This window comes from Xenopus laevis, chromosome 1S, assembly GCF_017654675.1.
Source record: "Xenopus laevis strain J_2021 chromosome 1S, Xenopus_laevis_v10.1, whole genome shotgun sequence".
Taxonomy (NCBI): domain Eukaryota; kingdom Metazoa; phylum Chordata; class Amphibia; order Anura; family Pipidae; genus Xenopus; species Xenopus laevis.
Window position 1 is genome coordinate 111,826,065 of NC_054372.1, and position 25,125 is coordinate 111,851,189.

Genomic DNA, 25,125 nt, shown 5'->3' on the forward strand with positions numbered 1-25,125 from the left:
TCAGTATTTTCTGCAGGTAACTGGGCAGTCAGCTCCTCTCTTTCTCTTAATACATATGAGTCTCTGCTTCATTTATTTGTGGGTTATTGTGAGATGGTGTTGCAGCTGAAACTCGCTCTAGAAGCCAAGTGCACATGATTGCAGTATACAGTATATGTCGACTTCATACAGAGAATAATGTACCCCCTATTGTAAAATATAAGGATATTGTAAGTCACCAAGGAGTTCCATGACCATATAAAAGCATAATGTCAAAGGCCCAGCACTTTTACACAAATGATGAAACTCCAAAGTGACTTCTAATATGCTCATATTTTAAAACAGATTGTACATTTATTTATTTTATAATGCAAAAATTTCAGTGAGTCATATGACTAGTGATGGGCGAATTTGCGCCGTTTTGCTTCGCCGAAAAATTAGCGAATTTTGCACGAAATTCGCGAAACGGCGAAAAATTAGCGAAACGGCGAAAAATTCGCGAAACGGCGCCGGTGTCTCGTTTTTGAAGCCGGCGTCCGTTTTTTCGGAAATTTTTTTTTGACGCCGGCGAATTTTTGCTGCGAATTTTCTCGGGCGTTTCGCGAATTTATTCACTGGCGGTGAATCCCGCAAATTCGCCGCAAATTCGCGCCTGGCGATTAAATTCGCCCATCACTACATATGACACATTACATATCACTAATACATACAATACATATAAACATATAGAAAGCTACATCAGGAAATAAATACAGTAGTAGACTCTGTAAATAAATCAAGGCCTAGCTATGACACACATATTATTACATTAGTGGAGCGAGAGCGTGAACTTGGTTGGTGATGGAAAATGCTCTCAGCTCAGACGTTGCCATTTATGATTACTTTGTGGGATGCATGTGGGTTGTACTTTATCCTACCTTACATACATGAAAAGCAAGTTGACGCACAATCATCTACCACATGTTCTGTTAACATTTCAGATCACAAATGCGTGTCCACTCACAGTGCAGATTAGAACATTCTATAGAAGGTTATTACTAATTGCGGATACTCCCCCACTTAGTTTTAATAAATACAATATATACTGCAAGCATTGGGGCAAACATATAAAAGTGACAAACACTGAACAAAAATGGTGAAATTATAGTATTTAATGGACTGGGACTGAAGGTATATTGGCAATAATATGTCAGATGTCAGACAGATAGATCTCCATGCCAAGAGAAAAAAATCAGGTGTCTCGAGAAATACTACTGTATTTGTTGGTGGGTAATGGTTTAAGGCTTCAAAATATGCATACCCATGTTTTTTACCCAGCATTTTAGAAGAAAATACAAAAACACATAGGAGCAAATTTACTAAAGAGCGAAGTGAGTAACGTGAGTGAAAATTCGCCAGTGTGACGTCATTTCGGTACTTCGCCTTCAGATTTACTAACTGGCGTTAACTTCACTAGTGAAGGAGATATAGCGATACTTTGCTCCCTAACGCCTGACGAATTTGTGCAAATTCACTAAGATGAGGATTTTACTGCGCCAGATTTGCCTTCGCCACCTCATACCAGGCGAAGTGCAATAGAGTAGATAGGAGTTCCTCAAGTCGCAAAAAACGCTAGAGTCTTCCTTTTTCAGGGTGATAGGCTGACAAATAGCGTTATGGGGTAACCGGCTTCCCCCCTACATTTCCTAACATATGGCATATAAACTATACAGTGGGCTCATGTGTAGGGCAATATAACAACTTTATTTTATTTTATTAAGGTTTCCCGGGCTTGTGTCGTGTAATGTATTTGCTGCAACATATACATCCATTGAACGTTAACTTCCCGCCGTATGCAAATTAGGCATCGCTAACGCAACTTCGCTTCACTTTAAAGCTAGCGCAACTTCGCCAGCATTTGGCGCCCTGGACGCAAGTTCGGATTTTAGTGAATTAGCGTTGTCCTGCCGAATCTATGCCTGGCAAAGTGTTGCGCTGTGAAGCCGTCGCTGGCGAATCTTCTGAGGTTAGTGAATTTGCCCCATAATGTTTATGTGTTGGGATATCTCCAATATGGGGCACTGTAAGCAACAATGCTAGTATGTGGTTCTTTGCATACCATCTAAACTTTTGCTTTTACATTAGTGCGCGCTTGCCACATGATGTCAACAATGGTGCCTGACCGCTGTGTGTCTCCACCAGAGTAGTGACAAACCCAATTTTTAACAACAATGATATATAAGTGCTACTCATTTGTTTCTACTCTGAATTTCTGTTCACACATGTATATTTATAACGCAATATTTATTTGCATCTGCAAATGCGGATGATTGAAAAACAAGCGGGCAATGCTTAGTCATGTGATTCACATTTTCAGTGTAGTCATGGAACTTTAAGGCTTCAATCGTCTTATTGTTATTTGTAATGGGTGCCAGGATTTATTTCATTTCTAATGTATTTTTTTTAATCTGCGTTATAATCAGACGACATTCATTTTATATTCAGAATTTGAAATGTAGAATCTGTAGATCACAGAAAAAGAGTGGGTGTGTGAATGACATGAATAATCAATCCATAAGGGCAGAGTGACATTGTCCTAATCCTTAGTATATTTTTATTTCATTCTGTAGTACACACTTACCTATCTATAATTTTAAGCAATATTAGAATCCCTGGTGTAATTGATACAGGGTCTGCGCTACACAAACCCAGTTATTCTCCTTTTAAATCCCATAACACAGCTCCTAAATCCTATAATTCACCACAAAATCATATAATTCACACTCCAAGTACTGTGATTGAAATGGAACAACCTATTCTATAAATACACTTCTCCATTTAGTTATTTGGGCTTGTGTTAAACCAGCAAAGAAAACAAATGACCTATTGTTTAACATAAATATGCCTACTGTTTGTATTTTCTAACATACAATACATACATCTTTCAACTACTATAAAGTCTGTTTTCTCTCTTACTTTTGTCATTCCTGTCAGTGTGTGCTCTCAGCTATGTTCAGGGGGATAATATCAGATATTTAGTAACTGAGATGTACACATAGGGGTTGCATTTTACCTTTAGATTAAAAGGACAGCACCAAGTGGAGAACTATAAGGAGATTTAACATCTTCAAGTGGAAATCAATTTCACTTTACAGAATGACATCGTGAAGGACAAATTTACAGCAATATATTTGATATATATTTTTAAGTCTGAAATGACAAGGTCAGTTTTTCTTCTATACAGTTTGTTCAATAAACATCAGAATCAACATCAGTACAAAACAAAAATAAATACCAAAAAGTGCTGCTCCTGTGACTTTACCAAAAAAAATAAAAATAACAACAAAAAATAAGTAAAGGTTTTCCCAGGGGTTCTTCTGAGTCTAAGGAAGCAGATTCTCACAGTGGTAGAGGGTACCAGGGGTGTTTGTGCGTTCTGAAAAATGTCAGTAATGAATAATCCTGTGTGCCACAGCCTTATTCTAATAATGGTCATTTAATGGGTGTAGGCTTGTCCGCTGTATCTCAGCTACAGTATCTTTATGCACAGCAGCTATTGTAGGTGTCTCACATCTGCCCTAGTGTATCTCTAGTCTATCATATCATGCAGTAACATTTAAGCCATTGGCATAAGGGCCATTTCATATTCAATGCCATTGTTTCCAGAATTGTGGGAAAAGTGCCTGACTATTGTTTACTTTAATGGTGAATTTCAACCCAATATAGGCAAAATCTACCTGTTAGTGTCATGTTGAGACCACTGAAATGAATTACATGCTGAATCGACACATTTCCGCTCACTGGGGAAAACACCCCATGTGTTACAGGCCTAGGAAGTCTATGGGGCAAATTCACTAAAGGACGAATTTTTGCAAGCAAGCGATCCGCCACACTCAGCGCCATTTTGCCAGGCTAAAATTCGCTCCCACTATGCTAATTTACTATAATGCGAAGTTGCATCTGGGATGCCAAAAACTGGTAAAGTTTCGCTAACGTTAATTTGTCAACGTGAGCATTTCATATCGATCTTTCACTAGCGTTCATTTCTGCCTGGCGAAACTTCGTTAGTACTCTTACACTTAGGTCAACTTGAATAGGGCGAGTACATATAGGTCATATGGACGTCTTTATAAGAGATGTTGGTGCAAATGCTTGAAGTGGACACTTTTTATTACAAATGTCCAAGGAAACAAAATAAAGACAAAAGAGATCCTCTAATACCATAGACATGAGCCCACCCTAAAATAAATATGGCATACCCCTCAGATGGTTGAGAAAGAAATGTTAACACCAAAATCTTTAATCGTTAGGACTTTTGAAGGCAATTCTGCTTTAAAAAAATGATAAAACGTCAGAGTTTTTTTTACAAGTTTTATGAGTTTCCGGCATACAGGATATGATGTCACTGACATAAGATTGAGCAGGATGTAGCTTCATCTTATCAGTTCGCCTGGTCTCTGGTGGCGAAAGAGGTAACGTTCTATAAAATTAACACTTAAGTGAATTTGCCGATTAACGATCGTTTGCCTGAATGATGAGCGGATGAGATTTCTGGCAAATTTTCGGTAGCGACAACCACTTCACCCTTTAATAAATCTACCCCTAAGGATACAATCTGTTTGAAGTTACCGTATTGTTGCTTATGTAGAAGGGAGCAGAAACCATGTTGACATGGTTGCTTTCATTATTTTCTCGTGCCTTTGCCATGGCCAGGGTCTTTAGTAAAGTATTTGCTTTGTAAATAAACTTGTTTGTTTTGCATCCTGTATTTTAGCTCCTGTACATTGAGTTTGCACACCTGCCTCATAATCCTTGCTGTCCTTCTGCTTCATGATGCATAATTGGAGTCTTAATTCCATTTTGCTCTATTTATATATTCTCCTCCTCGCTCCAGGTCTTGCTGTTTGCCCAAAGTTGTTTCTTTTCATAGACCTTGCTGAAACCTGTTTCCAGTGTTTGCCTAGTCTGTGTAAACTGGATCTTTGACATTTTACTTGTTTATGCAGAATGATGGATGCCAGACCTCATAATAATTTCAGCGGGCCTAGATGAAAAAAGGTGCCCAGCACAAAGTACTCGCAGTTGTAAAAATTGTGTTAAAGTGGTCACAAAGCTAATTTCCATATAAATTTCAGAGCAAACTTTATGATCACTGATCCATGTTTAGGCCTCTATGTAAGAAACAGAACTGTGACATAGGGGTAGATTTATCAAAATGTGAGATAAGCTCTTACCACAGAAAAACTCACCCACTTTTTATTCATTCTGATGGGATTTTTAGAAGTGTATTTATCAAATTTTGAGCTCTAACTTTCTTCCACTGATAAATATGTTTCTAAAAATCCCATAGGAATGAATAAAAAGTGTAAAAGTGGGTAGGTTGTAAGATCTAATCTCACCTTTTGTTAAATCTTCCCCTTAGAACAGAAAATCTTTCTTTCTTTTTCTTTCTTTCTTTCTTTCTTTCTTTCTTTCTTTCTTTCTTTCTTTCTTTCTTTCTTTCTTTCTTTCTTTCTTTCTTTCTCTCTCTCTCTCTCTCTCTCTCTCTCTCTCTCTCTCTCTCTCTCTCTCTCTCTCTCTCTTTCTTTCTTTCTTTCTTTCTTTTTCATTTGTGACCCTTTGCTCCCTTTTCCTGTGCAACTGGCCAAATCAGATTGTTAAACCAAAGTTGCTAAAAGAACAGCGATTAAGTGCACAAAGCTATTGCTGGATCATTAAAACAATGCTGAACCATGAAAATCAGGCGGATATCATTCCTCTCAAGAGAGGCAGGGTTGCACATTTAATACAGAGTGTCAGCTCAAACATCAGTTTGAGATGCATTTGGATTTAAATGGGCCATCTCTCCTAAGATCAAAGTGTGCTAAAAGAACAAGAATGTTTAATAGGTTAAATACAGGTGACTGACTAAATTGCTAATCGAATCAGACAAGCTTAAGTAGTTTTAAAGATTTTTTTATACTTTTAATGTCTCTATGGTAACCAAATGCTTTATCCAATTTCTTTCATGAAATGACTGTTCTGTGATGCACATGTCCTCAAGGACTTCAAATATGCTAAGATTTCTAAATTTGCAATTGATACTAAATTAGCATTACAGTTGATAACACATTTAACCAAGACTGTTTCTTTGGTAAGAGATGCAGTGAAATAAATCAAGGGCAATATACTGTTTTGATGTTTACAGTTCATAACTGTGCAATAGGAGAGCAACCATATTTAGAGACAAACTGTAAACTAAATACAGGTATGGGATCCCTTATTAGGAAACCCATTATCTAGAAAGCTCCGGATTAGGTGAAGACCATTTCCGATTAAGACCATTTTAATCACATAATTCAAAATTTTTCAAAAGTATTTCCTTTTTTCTGTAATCATTAAACAGTTCCTTGTAATTGCTCACCAAACCAAGATATTATTAAAACTTAATAGATGGTTGTAATTTTTGGCATATCTCTGTTCACTGATCTGGTCACTATGACCCACTATTATATAGCATTTTGGTTGAACTGTCATGCTGGGGTAACACCCAGAGATCTAGTTCAATACCATTAACTTAGAGAAAACAACAATGCATGGCTAGTCTACCAACAGGAAAGAAATGAAAAAAAACCCATACCATATCAAGAGAGAGATTTGTTTTGTATTTTAGTGCAATAATATGGGTTATGAAGCCTAACCCCTATATTGTTTTACATTTTATCTTTGCTCTTACATTTGGGGGCAGATTTATTAAGGGTCGAATTGAAAATTCAAATGAGAATTTTCAAAAACTGTAAAATCCGATTAGGGAATTATCCAAACTCGATTTGAGTTTTTTTAAAAAATTCTAATTTGAGTTTTGAGATTTATCATACTCATCATGGCCCTTTAAGAATTCGAACTCGTCTATTCGCCACCTAAAACTCTTGTATAAGTCAATGGGAGAGGTCCAATTATTAATTTCTGAGAAAAAACTTGAATCGAGTTTGGTCGACTTCGAACCAAATTCGATTCAAGTTTTCAGGTCGTTAAAATTTGTCTGAGTCTGGCATATTCATTTTTTTAATAAATGACCCCCACAATTGAATTTTGAGTGACATCAAATTCATTTAAGTTAAAAAAACTTGCATTAATTCCAAATTTGACCCTTGATAAATCTGCCTATTGGTGTTCAAGCTAAGCATTGTTCAAGGCAATCACCATTAACCCATTGAAGAGTCTTCAGAAAGTCTGATATTGATTGTTATACCCCTTAGACTATAGATTACTGCAGTTTTAGTATGTACATGCATTAAGGGACATTCTTCATCACATTATTTTAGATTGCGGAGTCAAATCATTATAAAGTTAATAAGGACCCCCTATCTATAATAAAGCAATTAAATTTGGTAAGCTTAGTAAGGTGCCTCAAACAGTTGTAGTTATAATGAAATGATAATCTATAAAGTGACTGATGATATGAACCAAACATCTACCACGTGTGAAGCAAAAGCAACAAGCTGTTCAGATCACACTAACTTTTTTAAGGGATGCCATTTACGAAAGCTTAATGAAAGTAATTAAGATGAGCTCCCCAGCCTAAATTTTACAACTGTAACACATATTTGATTGCTTTTCTTAGGGCCAATCTAGCAGATGTTGAGCTTGATTGCCTTATGTCTTTTTATCTTTTTCCAACCTCCCCAGCCATGTAATACATTCAGGGCCAGTCTGCTCATGATGTTTATTTGGTTTGGTAAAGCCTTTTATAGGCATTTCAGGTCTGACTAGGGATGTAGCGAACTGCCGATTTGGTGTTCGCGAACGCCGTTCGCGAACACCGGCAAAAAATGCGAACGTTCGCGAACAGTTCGCGAACTTCGAACACCCGCTAAAATCGTTCGATTCGAACGTTCGAAGGATTTTTCATTCGAATCGAACGTTCGAAGGATTTTAATCGTTCGATCGAAGGATTTTCATTCGAATCGAACGTTCGAAGGATTTTAATCGTTCGAACGAATGGAAATCGTTCGAACGAATGGAAATCGTTCGAAAGAATGGAAATCGTTCGATTTTAGCGGTCGAATGGTCGAATGGTCGAACGATTTGTATTCGAATTGAACGCGAACTCAAAATGCGAACGTTCCCAAACGTTCGCGAACATTAGGCGGACGCGAACGGTCGAAGTTCGCGCGAACAAGTTCGCCGGCGAACAGTTCGCTACATCCCTAGGTCTGACACATGGGTAACACAAATTATTCAGTAAAGCAGGAAAACATGTTTGAGAACAGTATTGAAATGATTTGTTATTCTGGTAACAGTTGTTATTATTCCTCATCAATTAAAATGATACATCAATTATGTCTGAGAGTAATATATCTACAAATTTATAGTTGAAAAAGGAAAAAAAAAAATATTTTAGGCTACAGGCTGCTAAATAAGGCTTGTGTATTATTTGTATACCACTAGTTTTCTGTGGTGTAGTAAAGCTCCATCTACAGATTGAAACCTGGCAGCATCAGACATAAATTGGTGGTCCAAGCTGATAGGTAGGCATGAATATGTGGTCAACCCTGGGACAGCGCTTTAAGACTGTTTTAGTTTATAAAGTATAAAAATTGCTGGGACAATTATGTTACCCATATTCATGTAAATGGAACAAGTGCAACATTTTTGATGGCCACTGGATGTTCTACAAGGAACTCAACTACAGGGGGCGTCAGTATTACCCAGGACCAGGAGAATACAGGAGACTCAATGACCAGACTTAAGTGCCCGAATTGGCTCTTTTAGAAGAGTTTATCATACCTTTTACATAAATTACATTAATTAATGAAAGGGGCATATTCTTAATTTTTGTACCCAAATTGTACCTGAAACATGTCGTGTTTGCCACTACTATACTGATCACATATAGCAGCTGCAGCACAGAGCAACCATTAAGGAATCGGAGATAAGTTGTGTGAATAATTTGTACTGACCACCATCCCCCTTCTCTACTTGGCATATTCTTAATTGTTGTTTATTTATTGTTCTTTCTGAATCGAGATTTTTAAAATAGCCCAATGCACACCTTAATATATTTAGCACACCACGGTGTATGCAAAAGCAAAAAATACTTTAATATTTTTAAAACATACACACAGAAATATATCTATATTAAAACAATAGCATATACATATCACCAGTGCTCAAAGTGCAAATTAGCAAATATGTAAAAATGTTAAAGCAGACACGTTGGGCAGAGGGTGAGAAACCCCAATGTTTCAAATAAACTCTTTTTTTAAGGGATTTGATTAATCTAGTTTATCACTTGTGCTTCACAGTACTTGAACCAGTTTTAAATCAGGGTATATGCCTGCTATTTTCAAAACATTTTAGCATTATAATGTATTCTGCAAAAACTTGTTAATTCAGAGAATGGTTTCACTATCTTGATTCCATTCCACATTTTCACTTAGGGGGGTTATTTACTAAACTCCGAATGCAAAAATCACAAATTTATTTTAATTTTTTTTAATAAAATCACGAATTGTTTTGAATTTATTAAACCCCGAGGATGGAAAGTCAGAATCAGAAAATTCGGAATCTCAGACCTGTCGAGGTTGCAAATAAGTCAATGGGTGAAGTCCACTTCTTGATGTGCGCTGGGTTTTGTGCAATACCCCAAGGTTTTTGGGCAAAAAACATAAGAAATCTTTTGGATGAAAAATCCCAAAAAAATTTGAAAATTGGATTAAGAATCCGAAAAAAACAGGAAAATTAGATTTTTCGGATTTTTCCTGCAAACATAATTTTCGGTAAAGTGTATTAATAAATAAGCCTAATAAACACATGCGGATTTGGTCGGAGTTAATTTCAGAAAATATTGAGATAAATTCGGACTTTGATAAATATCCCCCTTAATGTATTATTTTAAACTGCTGATAGGTTAGTTTGCAGGCCTCTGGAAAATTAGATACATGTAAGACTTTTGGCCTTTTTGATTACAAGCCATGCTTTTCTCCTGCATTTTTTCAGCCCACCGTTTAAAACAGCAGAAGTTTACAGATAAAGCCATTTCCAGGAATTTCCAAGAAAAGCAGTGTCTCAAAGAGTAAGCAAGCATTTAGGCTGATAACTCTTTTGCTGCCACTATGATCTAAGTAAAGATCATTGTATGAACAAGGCGTTTAATGTGGGGTTCAGTATCAATAATACAGTACCATGACACCAAGCAACAAGGGCACCACAAAGTAGTGGCAAAAATTGGTTTGGTATTATCCATTCCTAAATACAGCTTTCAAAATAGGGAAAATAAAACACTGTTTCCACCTGTTATATAATATTTACAGCAATCCTGTTTTGACCTTCCTTTTGAAAACATACATTATAGTCATATTATATGCAGGAGCTATGAATATCCTGCATCCTCGTGCTTTAATATTGTGATTTAATATTGTAATGGAACTCCTTGGTGACTTTTAATATTCTTATTTTTTATAATAGGGGGTACATTATTCATTATATAAAAGCTCAAAATATACACTATATATAATGTACCTTAAATCCATAATCGAGTGACTTGCTATTACAAAATGTTTCACCACTAGCAATTTTACACCCCCTTCCTGATTGTGGACCTATACTGTGATATCCTAGTTTTATACATCATGTGGTCTCACTCACATACAGGAGACCACAAGGACAGATCAACACATATATGCAATATGGGGATAATGTCCACTAAAATTATATTAATGTCTGGTAACAGAGGCTCAAAAACACCCCGTTATCATATAAAAAAAGTTTGGGAACCCCTCTTAATTCTTTAGAAATTTGTTTAGCAACTTCCTTTTAATATATATCATGCATTCTGGAAACAGTAGTATATCAGCAGTGACATAATGTTTATTGCATTAACAGAAAATATGCAATATGCATCATAACAAAATTAGACAGGTGCATAAATTTGGGCACCCCAACAAAGATATTACATCAATACTTGAGTTGATACAGTGAGTTTGCACTGATCAAATAATTCAAATTTGATTATTTAATTAGTGAGTCATTCTCATTGTGTCTGGGTCTGATTTTCCTAACCCTTTTCCTTACCATGTCCACGACATGCCTAGGATATCCCCATATCAAGAATTGATTATACGTACCATCTAACTGTTATTCATGTACCTCTGATTGTCTTGCTAGTCTCTCCACACAGTAAAACTGAATTATAGGACGTCTCTTGTATACACCAGATAGTAACTTTTAATGTTATAATTGATTACTATCTGTTGGTTCTGGATACAGCTCCATGGTACATCCCACTCTCTCTCTCTCTGTTTAACCACCTTCACATGCAAAATTGTATGGACAATGAATCAATTTTTAAAGTATTAGAAATATTTTGGTACACCAATGGAAACATGAAAGGGAATCCATGTTGCCCCTCAATACCAGGAACACATCACTGATGTACCGGCACCAAACCACACAGTGATTGGTGAATGATACTTGCCGAAAAATGTGTTCTTCCTCCTACCAAAGCATGAAGGAGTTTGCTTTTGAAGATATGGCATTAAAGGCCATTATTGTATCCCTAAGTTGTAAGTAATATTTGCCTCTGTATCTGAAATAGTTTAAACACACGATTATCTCTAACAATTCCCTTATGGGTACTGATTTGTTTATTTCCTCTGCGTACCAGACTAATGGTCAGCCGGAAAGGACAAATCACTAATTGAAGCAATATCTCAGATGTTGCATCTCCAGTAATCAATCACTTTGGTGAGATTTACATTCAAGTTTGGGCAGTTTACATTCAATAATGCCACTTAGTTGTCCACTGGAGAATCTCTGTTTTTGGCTATCATCCTAGAGCCTTTTCATTTTCTGGTCATTCCTCAGATGTTTCTACTGCCAACTCATTGCTTGACCACTGTTCTAAGATTTGGCAAGTGGTCCAATGCCCATTGTCTTCTGCAGTAGCTTCAAAAGAAAGCCTCTGATAGGCATGTAAAGGGGGTTATTTATCAAAGTCCGATGTTTCTGGTCGGACTTTAAAAGGGGAAAACCACCATTTTGGGTAGTAGTCAAATGTCAGTTCGATGCTAGATTTGCTGATAAGCCTAGGGACCCAGTGGCCTCCTCTAGAGGGTAGGTTAATGTAAGGATATCTGGTGGTCCAGTGGGGAGGTGGGGGAGGTGTGACCTCACCTGCGCCTCCTGATTCAATACTGCATTGCCTGTATTGACCCTCGACTATGCTTCCTGTTCCCTGTCTTCCCTGGTCATACGTTCCTGATTCCTTGTGTGTCCACAACTTTCTCCTTGGTTTTCTCACATTAAGACCTGTTGGCATCCAAGCAGTTGAGGGCTCCTCCCAAAGCAAAAGGTCTAGCATGGGCCTAGACCGGAACCTTGAATTTGTTCTGGATTTTGGGATACCCTATGTAACAATACGTTTCAGCTGACAAATATAAGAAAAAGTCTCTCTCTACGTGCAAAATGCAGAATTTGTGCCATATGATTTTGAAACATTTAACGTTAATACATCTTCTAGGCAAAAAGAGCCCCCCACAAAAGATATACCTTACTGCCAATCAAAGTCTAACTCAGATTGCTGAGAGTGGGGATAGTAAGGTTTAACTTCATTATTTCAGAAAGATTGCATACTTTTTAATTGATTATATTTAGAAAGTCTCATATTTCCTTCAAGATTCAATAACTTGGAAAATATTCTCTCCACCAGTGTGCATTTTCCCTACAGTTTATTATACCATGACAGGCCAAAAAAGAGAGCTTTTCCTTCAGTTACCTATCACGGGACACAGAGAAAGTGTAGTTTTAAATACATTCACCGTGTTTTTTTCCCTGACAATGCAGCATTCCCCTTATGATTTCAATGTAATTGCAGTCACCATGGAGAGTTGTGTCCAACAAATTGTAGTTGATACATGAAAACTAACACAGCTACGCTTGCATTTTGACTTCTTGTTTAACTCGAGCCACTGTGGGAACTCTGGAGTTACTGCCTGGTTCAGAAGTGCCAATAGCACTAGGGTTACTCTGCGTTAATAAGCACAACGGGAGGCAGAAGTCAGGAGGCGGGCAGCACTGGCAAGCTCAAGTATTACAGAAGTGCAAGGAACGCACGTTGCCACAAGAACTTAATGAATTAAATTTTCAAAGAACTGACATAAATTCATAAATGACCCCTAGGATGTCTAAGATGATGAATGTCCTGTGACTGTATTACTATGGTGAAATTGTTTGTATTTTCCCATCACCCCTTTGCACCTATTATAAGAATAATGACACCCTTAGACAATGAATGATCTTGGAAAACTATGGAATACTGGTGTTGGTAAGCACAGAAAAACAATCATCACAGCAAACAATAAACAATATCAGACTAATGGGGGAATGTAATAAAAGTCGCAAAGAGCAAAACAAGTAGCACAAATAAGACTAAAAAGTCTAATTTCACAATGTAATACTCTTCCTTAAACTGTTATTACATTGCGAATTTTAATTGCGCATTGTCCACTTTTAAAAAGTGCTTGAAGGTGTCGTAATCTTTTGGAGCAAACATAACAACTTTTTCAGTAAGACGTTTTATTACATTCACTGCGCACTGTCGCTAACTATAAAATTCGCAAACTTTCTTCGCGGTTCGCAAAAGCCATATTAAATTCACACAAAGGCAAATTTGTTCCCTCAGTGGTATAACTTTTTGTATTGTGAATATTTTTTCATTTACCGACTTTTATTACATTCCCCCATAAGGGTCTTTAAATTCTCTTTAGTAGTATATGTGCACATGGCAGCAATTTAGGACATACAGTATATAAAGTCAGGCTATTCCACCCTACACAATAAAATCATGTCAAAATCCCTTTAACCTATAATACTTTTCTTGAGATTTTCTTTTACAAGGAAAGAAACTTCCAAGGCCGCTGCTATGAGTGCAGCTCAGACTGCTCTGACCTCTCCTCTTACTTTAATCTGTACAACTCTATCAGGGTGGAGAGTGGCAACTGGATCCTGTATGAGCACCCCAGTTACAGGGGACACCAGTATTATCTCTGGAAAGGAGAATATCCAGACTTTCAGAGATGGATGGGCTTCAATGACTACATCAAGTTCTGTCATTATAGTCCCCATGTAAGTGTTTTCATCTTGAGTTGCCATAGTAGCCACATATTTTTCTCATATATTAAAAAATAAAGCACTTCAAATCTAGGGATCTAGAGTTCTTTCATGTTATATTTGTTCAAGTCTTTGGGGGAAATGTAATACAATTGGCAAAGAGAAGAAATTTGTGAATAAAAATTTGCATGTCACAAATGTAATATTCTTCATTAGGCTTTTATTGCATTGCAAATCTTAATTGAGCATTTTTTGGAACAAACTTTTTCATTAAGAAGTTTTATTACATACAATGCACACTACTATAAAATTTGCAATTGTTATCCTACTGTAGTGTAAGAGCAAAATTGTTAATTTTCTAATCAAATTGGAAATAATTTTTGTGTTAGCGACCAATGTTACATTCCCCTTTTATGCCTTAAATAACCAGATAATTACAATATTTTGTCTACTACATTTTATAGTTACATTAGGATCCATTTATCAAATCTTTCTTATTTACTTTACATACAATTTTGTAGCCTCTTGCCTTATTAAAGGAAAACTATACCCCCCCAAATGAACACTTAAGCAACAGATAGTTTATATCATATTAAGTGGCATATTAAAGAATCTTACCAAACTGGAATATATATTTAAGTAAATATTGCCCTTTTACATCTCTTGCCTTGAGCCACCATTTCGTGATGGTCTGTGTGCTGTCTAGAGATCACATGACCAGAAATACTACAACACTAACTATAACAGGAAGAAGTGTGGAAGCAAAAGTCACAACTCTGTCTGTTAATTGGCTCATGTGACCTAACATGTATGGTTTGTTGGTATGTTTGTGAGTACAGTGAATCGTACGATCCCAGGGGGCGGCCCTTATTTTTTAAAATGGCAATTTTCTATTTATGATTACCCAATGGCACATACTACTAGAAAAGTATATTATTATGAAAATAGTTTATTTACATGAAGCAGGATTTTACATATGAACTGTTTTATGCAATATCTTTTTATAGAGACCTACATTGTTTGGGGGGTATAGTTTTCCTTTAACTAAAGATGACTGCAGCTTCTTGGTGTTTTCCCTAATCTATTCTCAATGAAACATATTTTTTTTACATTATATGGTATTTACAATGACCTTGGTTTTTACTTTCGGTATAGCACCATTGTCAATATAAAATGAGAATCTATGAAAGAGTAGACTTCCAAGGGAAGATGATGGGCTGCCCCAATGTGATCAATTCCGTTTTCATGACATTCACTCCTGCAATGTGTTTGATTGCCACTGGATGTTCTAGGAGGAAACTACTACAGGGGATCTCTGGCTAAGCACTGCCTCCTGTGCAGTATGTTTTGGTGTAAATTCCAGCATATATCTCATGTACAAACTCTTATAACTTGTCTTGTCGACAAGTGCCATTTAGTACAATTTAGGTATAGTCTATAGCTCTACAGTTCATATGATGTGATTGGGTAGATAAAAAGGAAGGTGCTAAAATACATTAGGCTTTAAACTTGAGTGGTCATGTTGATTCATCATAAGTAGTGATGGTCGAATTTAATCAGCAGGCGGCGACTAGCAGCGAATTCCTGCGATTCACCGCCGGCGAAAAAATTAGCGAAACTGCCGTGAAAATTTGCCAGTGTAAATTCACCGTTGTCAAAAAAAATGGACGCCATTTTTTGGACGCCAGTGCATTTTCGCTGGTGAATTTTCAAATAATAGCTTGAGAGGGGCATAGACCATTCAATCTATATACAGATAAGACAGATGCAAGCAGTACTGTATACATAAACAGGTGCAAAGCAGATGCACTCCCAAGTAAAATAATTTAACATTTTAGTTTCTGTAGTTAATGTCTGTCTTTAGCAAGTTGCTTTCCGAAATCCTCCTTTCATTGCATGGTAATTTCTTATACAACTTTTTCTTGGTATGGTACTTATGGATCAGAGTAAAGGTAGGGTTGCCAAATTTTGCAGCAGCAAAGTGCAGCCAAAGTGTTGAGGTTTATGGGCAGGACAGTGACATCAATAGGTGGGCTATGACAAGGTGATTGTAGATAGGCTGATCACCAATTAACTTTCTTTACCTAATTTGGAAATCCAGGCAGGCAGTTTCAACTGGACAGCCCTTTAGAAAACCAAGATGTCAGGGTGAAAACCGGACAGGGGGCAACCTCAATGAATGGTCATATAATTTAAATTTTTGGCATTATCTTGAATTTATAAACCTATGCATTTTACATGCAGTGGCCAAGATATCTGAAATTTTGTGAAGGGATGATATTCAAAACTATGTTCTGGAAAATGACATTATAAGAAGCAATCAGCATGGCTTTATGAGGGACAAGTCACGTCCAACAACTGTAATTGCTAATTATGATGACAAAGGTAGGAAATTCTAAAGAGGGGTTAAAGTAGATGTTGCAGACATATATATCAATGATAGGGGAGATGTTTAATCTAATAGTGAGTCATAGGGACTTGCCCCAGTTCCTAAGACATCAACAATTAAACATGTATATAAAGTGTAAGTCCCACGACTCTATATTTAGTTAAAAATCACAAATATTTATTCAGTATCATATTAAAAAGGTATATACTAACCCCATATAGCCCACCTCATGCCTTTAATACCATCCGGTACTTAATCATACGTGAGACACCTATGATTAAGTACCAGATGGTATGAAATGCGTAAGGTGGGATATATGGGGTCACTATGTACCTTTTTAATATGATACTGAATAAATATTTGCAGTAGATGTTGTCTACCTGGACTTTGCTAAAGCTTATTTTTTTACTTTCTATTTTTAGATAATAGTTTTTACAGTAAGAGTAAGAATCCTGGTTGGTGTCTGGTTGGTGTTAGTAGTTAAGCACTTACCTATAGCATGCATCTTATGTGGACCATGCATAAAGCAAAAGAATGCCGAGTCCTGCATACCACAGGGCTCATTTATAATAATGTGGCAATGTGCAAAGTTCCCCATACCATATGAGATTTCTATCTGGAACTCATATCTGCAACTCTTTGTGCTCATCAAATTGAGCACTTTCCCTTAAACAGCATAACATTTATACACACCAAGTATCAGTGTAGATAACTTAAAAACTTGTTTTGGGGTTGAACCTAAACAAAGGTTGAAACAAACTCCATAAAATAGCAGTTACAAGACAGATATTTTTATTGAAACTTTTTGTAGTTGCAGTACCCAAATCTGTTAAAACATATGATAAACTCTCCTGAAAGACCCAATTCTGGCACTTGAGGCTCCCCAGTCACTGAATCTCTTGTATTCTCCAGGTCTCAAGTAATACTGACGCCCCCTGTAGTTGGGTTCCTCGTAGAACATCCAGTGGCCATCAAACACATTGCAGGAGTGAATGTCACGGAAACGGAATCGATCATAAGTATTGGGGCAGTCATCAAAGAACTCCATCATCTGTCCTTGGAAATCTCCTCTTTCAAAGATTCTCATTTTATATTGGCCAGGGTGCTTTAAACAAACGTAAATAAGCATAACTACTAATATATTTGTTGTAAAATAAGCACCTATTGAAGCTGAACAATATTTAATACGTTTCTCACATTTGAAGCGTTTCATTAAACTTTGCTTTTTGATGGTCCTTAATATAAGTCATGACAATGTAATAATATAATAATAATTATAAAATAATATAAACCACAGTATTTGCAATCAATATTTATAATAAATATTTCAAGATACCATGTTGCTGATGGTTTTCCTACCCTATTGAAATTAAATTTCAACAGAAACAGTACAAAGGCAATTGCAAAACACTTACTTGGGGGACAAAGCGGCAGGATCTGATGTAGTCATTGAAGCCCATCCATTTCTGAAAGTCTGGATATTCTCCTTTCCAGAGATAATACTGGTGCCCCCTGTAACTGGGGTGCTCATAAAGGATCCAGTTTCCATTCTCCACCCTGATAGAGTTGCAGCGATTGAAGTAAGAGGACAGGTCAGAACATTCTGAGCTGCACTCATAGCAGCGGCCTTGGAAGTTTCTCTCCTCGTAGAAAAATATCTAAAAGAAGATATTATTTATTAAAAGCTATTTTACAGATACAACTTAAGTGAGGAAACAAATGCTCTAAACCACCATAAGCTACATTACAAATTAAACTTAATTGGGAAATACAAATGTTGGCAATTCATTCTACACCACCCTAAGCATAGTATTATAGAACAACTATAATAAACTTCAATATAATGTATAATATAATGTATAATGTATAATAAACTCAATATAATACATTTTGTAACATCAGCTTATTTGTATTAATTCAAATATTTAATAAATGTAGAAATGTTGGTTTTTATTATTGGGACTAGGAAAAAAGAATGACAGCAATAGCAGTACAGTTATATGATCTGTTATCCAGAATGCTCAGGACCTGGGGTTTTCTGGATAACATATCTTTATGTAATTTGGATCTTCATACCATAAGTCTACTAGAAAACAATTTAAAGTTTAAATAAACCCAATAGACTGGTTTATGCCTCCAATTTGGATTGATTACTTCTTAGTTTGGATCAAGTAAAAGGTCCTGTTTTATTATTAAAGAGAAAAGGGGAATCATTTTTAAAAATTTGGATAAAATGGAGTGTATGGGAGCTTTCTGGATAATGGGTTTCCGGATAACTGATCCCATTCCTGTAAATAGAAAATTTCTGCATACTGAGATTCTTTGTAATTTATATGAATGAAACTCCCATGTCCTGAATCATTATCCCCCATATGTAATATTAAGTACTAAGTTTGCCCAGAAGCAGTAAGCCATGGCAACCATTAAAATGCTCACATTTAAACAGGTTACTAGTAAATTCTATCTGCTGATTGGTTGCTATGAGTTACTGCACCTAGGAAAAAGTAGGAGTATATTTATCAAAGAGTGAAGTTAAAGATCACCACAGTCCACTAGAGTGAAATATCGCCTCTCTCTCCATTCAATTCTATTTGATTTTTAAAGGCGTATTTATCAAAGGGTGAACTTTCACTTTCACCCTTTGATAAATACGCATTTAAAGGGGTATATTTATCAAAGAGTGAAGTTAGAGTGAAGTTAGAGATCACCACAGTCCTATAGAGTGAAATTCTGCCACTTTCCGTTCATTTCTATGGGATTTCTAAAAGAGTATCATAAATACGCCTTTTAAAATCCGATAGAAATGAATGGAGAATTTCACTCTAGCAGACTGTGGTGATCTTTAACTTCACTCTTTGATAAATATACCCCTTAGTATCTTTTATTACATAACCCCTTATATGTTTTATTTGTTTACATTTTTTACATTTTGTAAATGAGATACTGTTTTGAACTTCAAAGTGAAGTTAGATGGAAAAGAGAACAGAGAGATGTGAAAGAGAAGAGGTAGTATAACAAAATATAAAATATATGCAATATGTAATCTGATATTCAAACTACTTCCTGCTTGTTAGTAAGTAATGTTCGAAAAGAGAGAGCATTTTTGATTCACCAGAAAGACATATAAAGGGAAATTTAATTTAAGAACCATAATGTGCAATTACATAGTTACATAGATCCTAATTGAATCAATATGAATACATGTTTCAATCACTATTAAAAGCATAGTAGAACTGGTGAAATGGCCTAAAACCTTATATAAAACTACATAATTCACATCAGTGTAATACACCCCTGTGATTACTCTACTTACTAACATCATTATAGTTTTACATTATTTCACACCCCTTACTTACCTTTCCCATTTTGAATGGTAGAATGTTTTAGCACAGTTAGAGGCAGTGAATAGGCAGCCCTTTTATATGTTCTAGTTGCTACTGTTTGCATACATATATTTCTGTCTAGTAAGGAAAAGACCTTTTGTCATTTATTGTTTTTTCCTGCTGTGACAGTTGTTGCTTTGTGCTTATTTGAACTTGGATTCCATCACTTTCTCTCTAAACAGCCACCCAGCACTTCCAGTTCATTAAAAAATTTAACATAACTGTACACATAGGACTTACACTGTAGGTCTCTCCAAACAGTTGAAGGAACAGTAACACCAAAAAACAAGACTTTCATAAAAAAATAAAAATTGTTTTAATGCCAAAATAATGTACACTGATAAAACTGGTGTGTTTGTTTCAGAGACACATCTATAGTTTATATAAACAAGCTGCTGTTTAGCCATGGGGGCAGCCTTACAGACACAGGATACACAGTAGATACCAGTTAAGTTCTGCTTATCCCATTGTTTACTACAGAGCTTATCTGTTATCTGCGGTGTATCCTGTGCCTTTTCTCCATTTTTGGCTTTAAATAGCTGTCCCCATTGCTACACAGCAGTTTGTTTATATAAACTATAGTTGTGTTTCTAAAGCAAATAACCCGTTTTACAAGTGCAGCACAATAGTACATTATATTTTTATTAGTTTAAGGCACTTTGATCTTTTGGTGTTACTGTTCCTTTAAATATAGTGGTTAATAAAACACATCTGCATTAAACTGCATATAAATTGCAGCTCTTCTCACTTCTGCTGGTGCCCTACGATTGATAGAATTTAGGGATGGGTGAATTGTTTCGTCGTTGTGCGTCAAAAAAAACAAAACAGTCACCCATAGATGATCACGTTATTATAAACTGCTTTTTTGGTCCTTGCAGAATCAGGAATGTTTTATAGTTCAGAACTTTTTATAATCTCTAACACTTTGAAGGAAAGAATGGAATAGGATTACTCAAAGTAGTCAAATTAATGCCACCAAATTGGCACTTTCAGAAAAGCTTAAAAATGTGATGCATGACTGACTTTTTTTTTTTGTAACTTATTCTTTATTTGCTTCACATAAGTTATACATCCATATAACATTCATTGCAGCTAAACAACCAACAGCAGAAGTTAGCACAAATAAAGATACGAACACCATAGTAAAAAGAAAGACAAAAAACAAAAAAAAACAAAGGTAACACGTTCAACCCTAATCTTCCCCGATTAAATGGCAGGTGGAGGGTGGAAACCCTGTGGGGTGAAAGTGGCCAATCCACTCAGTATCCAAATGTCCCAAGTCCTCACAAACCGATCCATTTTGTCGGTTATGTGGGCTATGCCCATTTCAAAAGCTCGATTAGCATTCACCCTATTAAGTACCTCAGTAAGACTCGGTGGCGTGATGCTCTTCCATTTAGCTGATATCGCCAGATGAATGGCCGTCAGAATCTGATTGACTAAAGCTTGCCCACATTTACGTAGCTTGGGCAGAGGTTTGCCTAAAAGCAGGGTCACAGGGTCCATTGCAACGGGTCGCATGACTGACTTTTTACCCTAGTCCAGTTTGAAATCTAGTGCTTCAAACTGGTGAATGTTTTATGGGAAAAAAATCAATGTAATTAACGCCAGCATATTGTATGTAAAAAGGCAACGGTGCCTATAAACCCTCAAAGGACAATGAAAGATTGATGTACCTTGTATTGGGAGGATTCTGATGAGGAAAGCCATACAGTCTAACATTATATGCTGACAAGTACTTTTAAAGTTTTTTCTGATTTCAATATGATAAAAATTATATTTTCATTTTGGAGAATTCCCCTTTCAAACCAAAATGCTATACCTTTATCCCCCTCCCTATGTTACTTACATCATTCTGAAATAACATTATTTTGGTTGTTTGGGAGGTGGAAAGGCTCTGCACTTCCATCCCAAATGGCAGTGTTTGTGGGGGTTGTCCTCATCCATTTGGATAGACGTGAAACTTTAAATTGTCCATAGAAGCAAAGTTTACTCTCCATTTTATAAATTGTTTTGTTTTTTTCTTTATTGACGCTCCACCCTATGCAAATATTTTCAAAAATTAATTAATGGATGTTTTTGAACATACTTGAATACAGATGCACTGTTCTGCAAAAATTGCAGATACATTGATGATTTATTTGCTGTGTGGATAGGGTCACATTCGGAATCCAATAGAAGCTATATTTTATTCTTGTACTCCTTTATCAGATTTACATAACACATAAGCAAGAACACTGTACCATTTTTGAATGAGCTAGTAAGAGGAAAGAGAGTCAATTAGAAATATATATATATATTCCTCCAGAAATCGCTGACACGGAAGAGAGATCTCAACTGAGCGGCCTCGTTCCTCGTAGACTTACAGGACTCTTCTTCCCGGACTTAGACCCACTAGACCGATCGTCAGAGTCGCCGGAGACACACTTCCACTGGCCCAGCACTGCCTGCTTCTTACCAAGGACCAAGGCTCCTTCACATACTGTCAGAATATGGGATAGAACCAGGGAGGAGAAATCCAGAGCCGAATGATAGATCATTGCCCTGTCGCCTTTTCTGAAGAGGACAGAAGTGGAGTTTCAGTAAGTTATTTGTTAGAGGAGAAGGAAAGGCTAAAATTAAGTAAGCTTTATCAGAAAGGTCTATATAAATACACCAGTAAACCCTCAAAGTAATGCTGCTCTGAGTCCTCTGTCAAAAGAAACATCTCATTTCTTTCCTTTTATTGTGTACACATGGGCTTCAGACTTCCTGTTTTCAGCATAAACCTCCAGGGCAGGGCTTGAGCATGCTCCGTTTGCTCCTCTCCCCCTCCCTCCTCCCATCCCTGCTGTAATCTGAGCTCAGAGCTGTTAGTGAGCAGGGAGAGACTGAGGCTGGAAGTGATGTCACACCAAGTTTATATGGATGCTTCTATCCTAAACAAACAGAGACAGTGTCTAGAGCTGTTTACTCAGGTATGGTAAAGCATTCTGCAGAATAAATATAGCGTTCTAGCTTGCACTATTGTGGCTAATCTGTTGGCAATAAACTGTCTTGGAGCTTTCCTTCTCTTTTAATAAGGGATTTGCAATTTTAAACTTTAATTTGTGTTGGTTTTTTTTTTTTGCTGTATACTAACTAATTTTTTTAAATTTTTTTTTTGATGTTACTGGTCCTTTAAGTAAAATCCAGAATTATGCTTATACTACTTTTAAAATAAATTCAACGAAGGAAACTTGCATTAAATGTGAAAACTCACTGAAAGAAATGAAAACCTGTCTCAGCATAAGAGATAAAATCAACCATGGCCAGATATTTCAGCTTTGGAAATAAAGCTAATACTCTCTTGGCCAACCTAACCAAAAACTGGTCCAACCACAATCAAATTACAAATTTTAAAAATGATTCAGAGGAATTCTGTCATAATCCCCTGGAGATTGTTGAACAATTCAGAAAATCTTTATTCTCATACAGACTTCAATAAAAAAACTTTTCATGAAAATAGACTTCCCAAAACTCTCAGATGACGATTTGCATTTCTTGAATTCTTTCATCGCCAAAGATGAAGTTAAATATGTTATATCATCTTTAAAACTGTTCAAGGCAGGTGGACCAGATGGTCTCACCAGTCCCTTCTATAAAAACCTGTCAAAGGATTTTTTTTCATTCTTGACTCAGCTGTTCAATCACATTATTTTCAAAAAGAAAAATCTACCTTCCAGTCTTTCCAGTCTAAACTCTAACTATGGTAATATATAAAAAAGGGAAGGATCCTGCCTTTGTCAGCTCTTACAGACCAATAACACTAATAAATCAAGACATCAAATCCTAACTAAGTTAATAGCCAATAGACTATCAACAATCCTTCCAACAATAATTTTACCTGAGCAAGCAGGCTTTATTAAGGGCCGATCAGGCACCAAGAACATAAGAACACTCATCAAGGTAATCTACTCCAAATCACATAAGGATCTAGCTTCACTGATCGGGATTTACATTGTGAAAGCCTTTGATAAAGTATACTGGGATTACCTGCTTGACTCTCTTAAATCTTTAGGATTTACTGGTTCCTTAGATGTAGATCTTATAAAATTGATATACTCGTCTCCTAAGACATAAGTTATTGCAGCAGGAGAAATGTAACAACCAATTACTCTGTGTAAAGGAACAAGACAGGGTTGCCCCTTTTTACCATTACTCTTCAACCTGGCATTGGAACCCTTAGAGCCTTAAAAAAAACTTTAAAAGTGTGCCTGGAGTTGACATAAACAACAGTTCAACTAAGCTAATGGCCTTTGCAGATGATGTTCTTCTGATAGTAAAGAACGGAAACGATAACCTACAATAAATCTTTGCCAAACTTGTTTAAAATGGTTCAGTTTCTTGATACTCTATCAACATACAAAAAATGGAAATTATGGACATATATGGTCTTACCTCTACCTATTTACTACACTCCCTTGGCATAGATAAAAACATCTGGGAATAAATATACCATGTGACTGTCACAGATTATATTCCACAAATTATCCTCCTATTATTAAAAACATAACCAAATTCTGTAACAAATGAAAAAATGTTCCTCTAAATTTGACAAAATGCTAGCATTTCCCAAATGTATATATCCAATAATTAATCTGCCTCTACTTATAAAACATAGTGATTTAAATCTTCTAGACTCTACCCTTACAAAATTCATATGGAACAGAAAGTCTCCAAAAATTGCATTAAGAAAACTCAGAAGTTCAAAAAACAGAGATGGCTTGACCATACCGGATCACAGATCATTTCATCTGTCAACCTTGACTCAATATATTATGGAATGTTTCTTTGATTCCAGTAAATATACAAATTAACTCTTGGAATTAATCCTGAATCTCAGGAGAATATATTATATTTAATTCACCAACCTTGGAAGCATCAACCAACATAAATCAAGCTTAATTCAATCTACAGAGACACATAGCCTGAAATTTATTACACAATTTATTACACAAACTACCAAACAATCCCTCTACAAAATACAATGGTGCAAATTCACTAAAGGGTAAATTTTCACCAGCAACTGCTTCGTGAAACTCCGTACCACTTTGGCAGGCTCACATTGTTCCCACTATGCTAATTCACTAAAATGCGAAGTTGCGTCTCAGCACCCGAACTCTGTAAAATGTTCACTAGCGTAACATCGGCTGGGCAAGCATTTCACATCAAATTTTCGCTAGCGTTCTTTTCTGCCTAACGAAACTTTGCTAGCACACTTATGCTCAAGTTCATTTGAATAGGGCAGGTACCTAAAAATTGTATGGATGTCTTTATTAGTAA

The 25,125-nt window shown here is 36.2% G+C and overlaps 1 protein-coding gene across 1 annotated transcript; it reads right to left on the reverse strand.

Annotated features, from left to right (window-relative positions):
* Positions 1 to 17,263: 17,263 nt before the first annotated feature.
* LOC108706367 (gamma-crystallin-4) lies at positions 17,264 to 19,803 on the reverse strand. Its single transcript, XM_018242873.1, has 3 exons — positions 19,795 to 19,803; positions 17,854 to 18,096; positions 17,264 to 17,543 (listed from the first exon to the last, which is right to left on the reverse strand). Exons 1-3 carry the CDS (start codon positions 19,801 to 19,803, stop codon positions 17,268 to 17,270), a joined length of 528 nt encoding a protein of 175 aa, XP_018098362.1. The 3' UTR covers positions 17,264 to 17,267.
* Between the last annotated feature and the right edge of the window lie 5,322 nt (positions 19,804 to 25,125).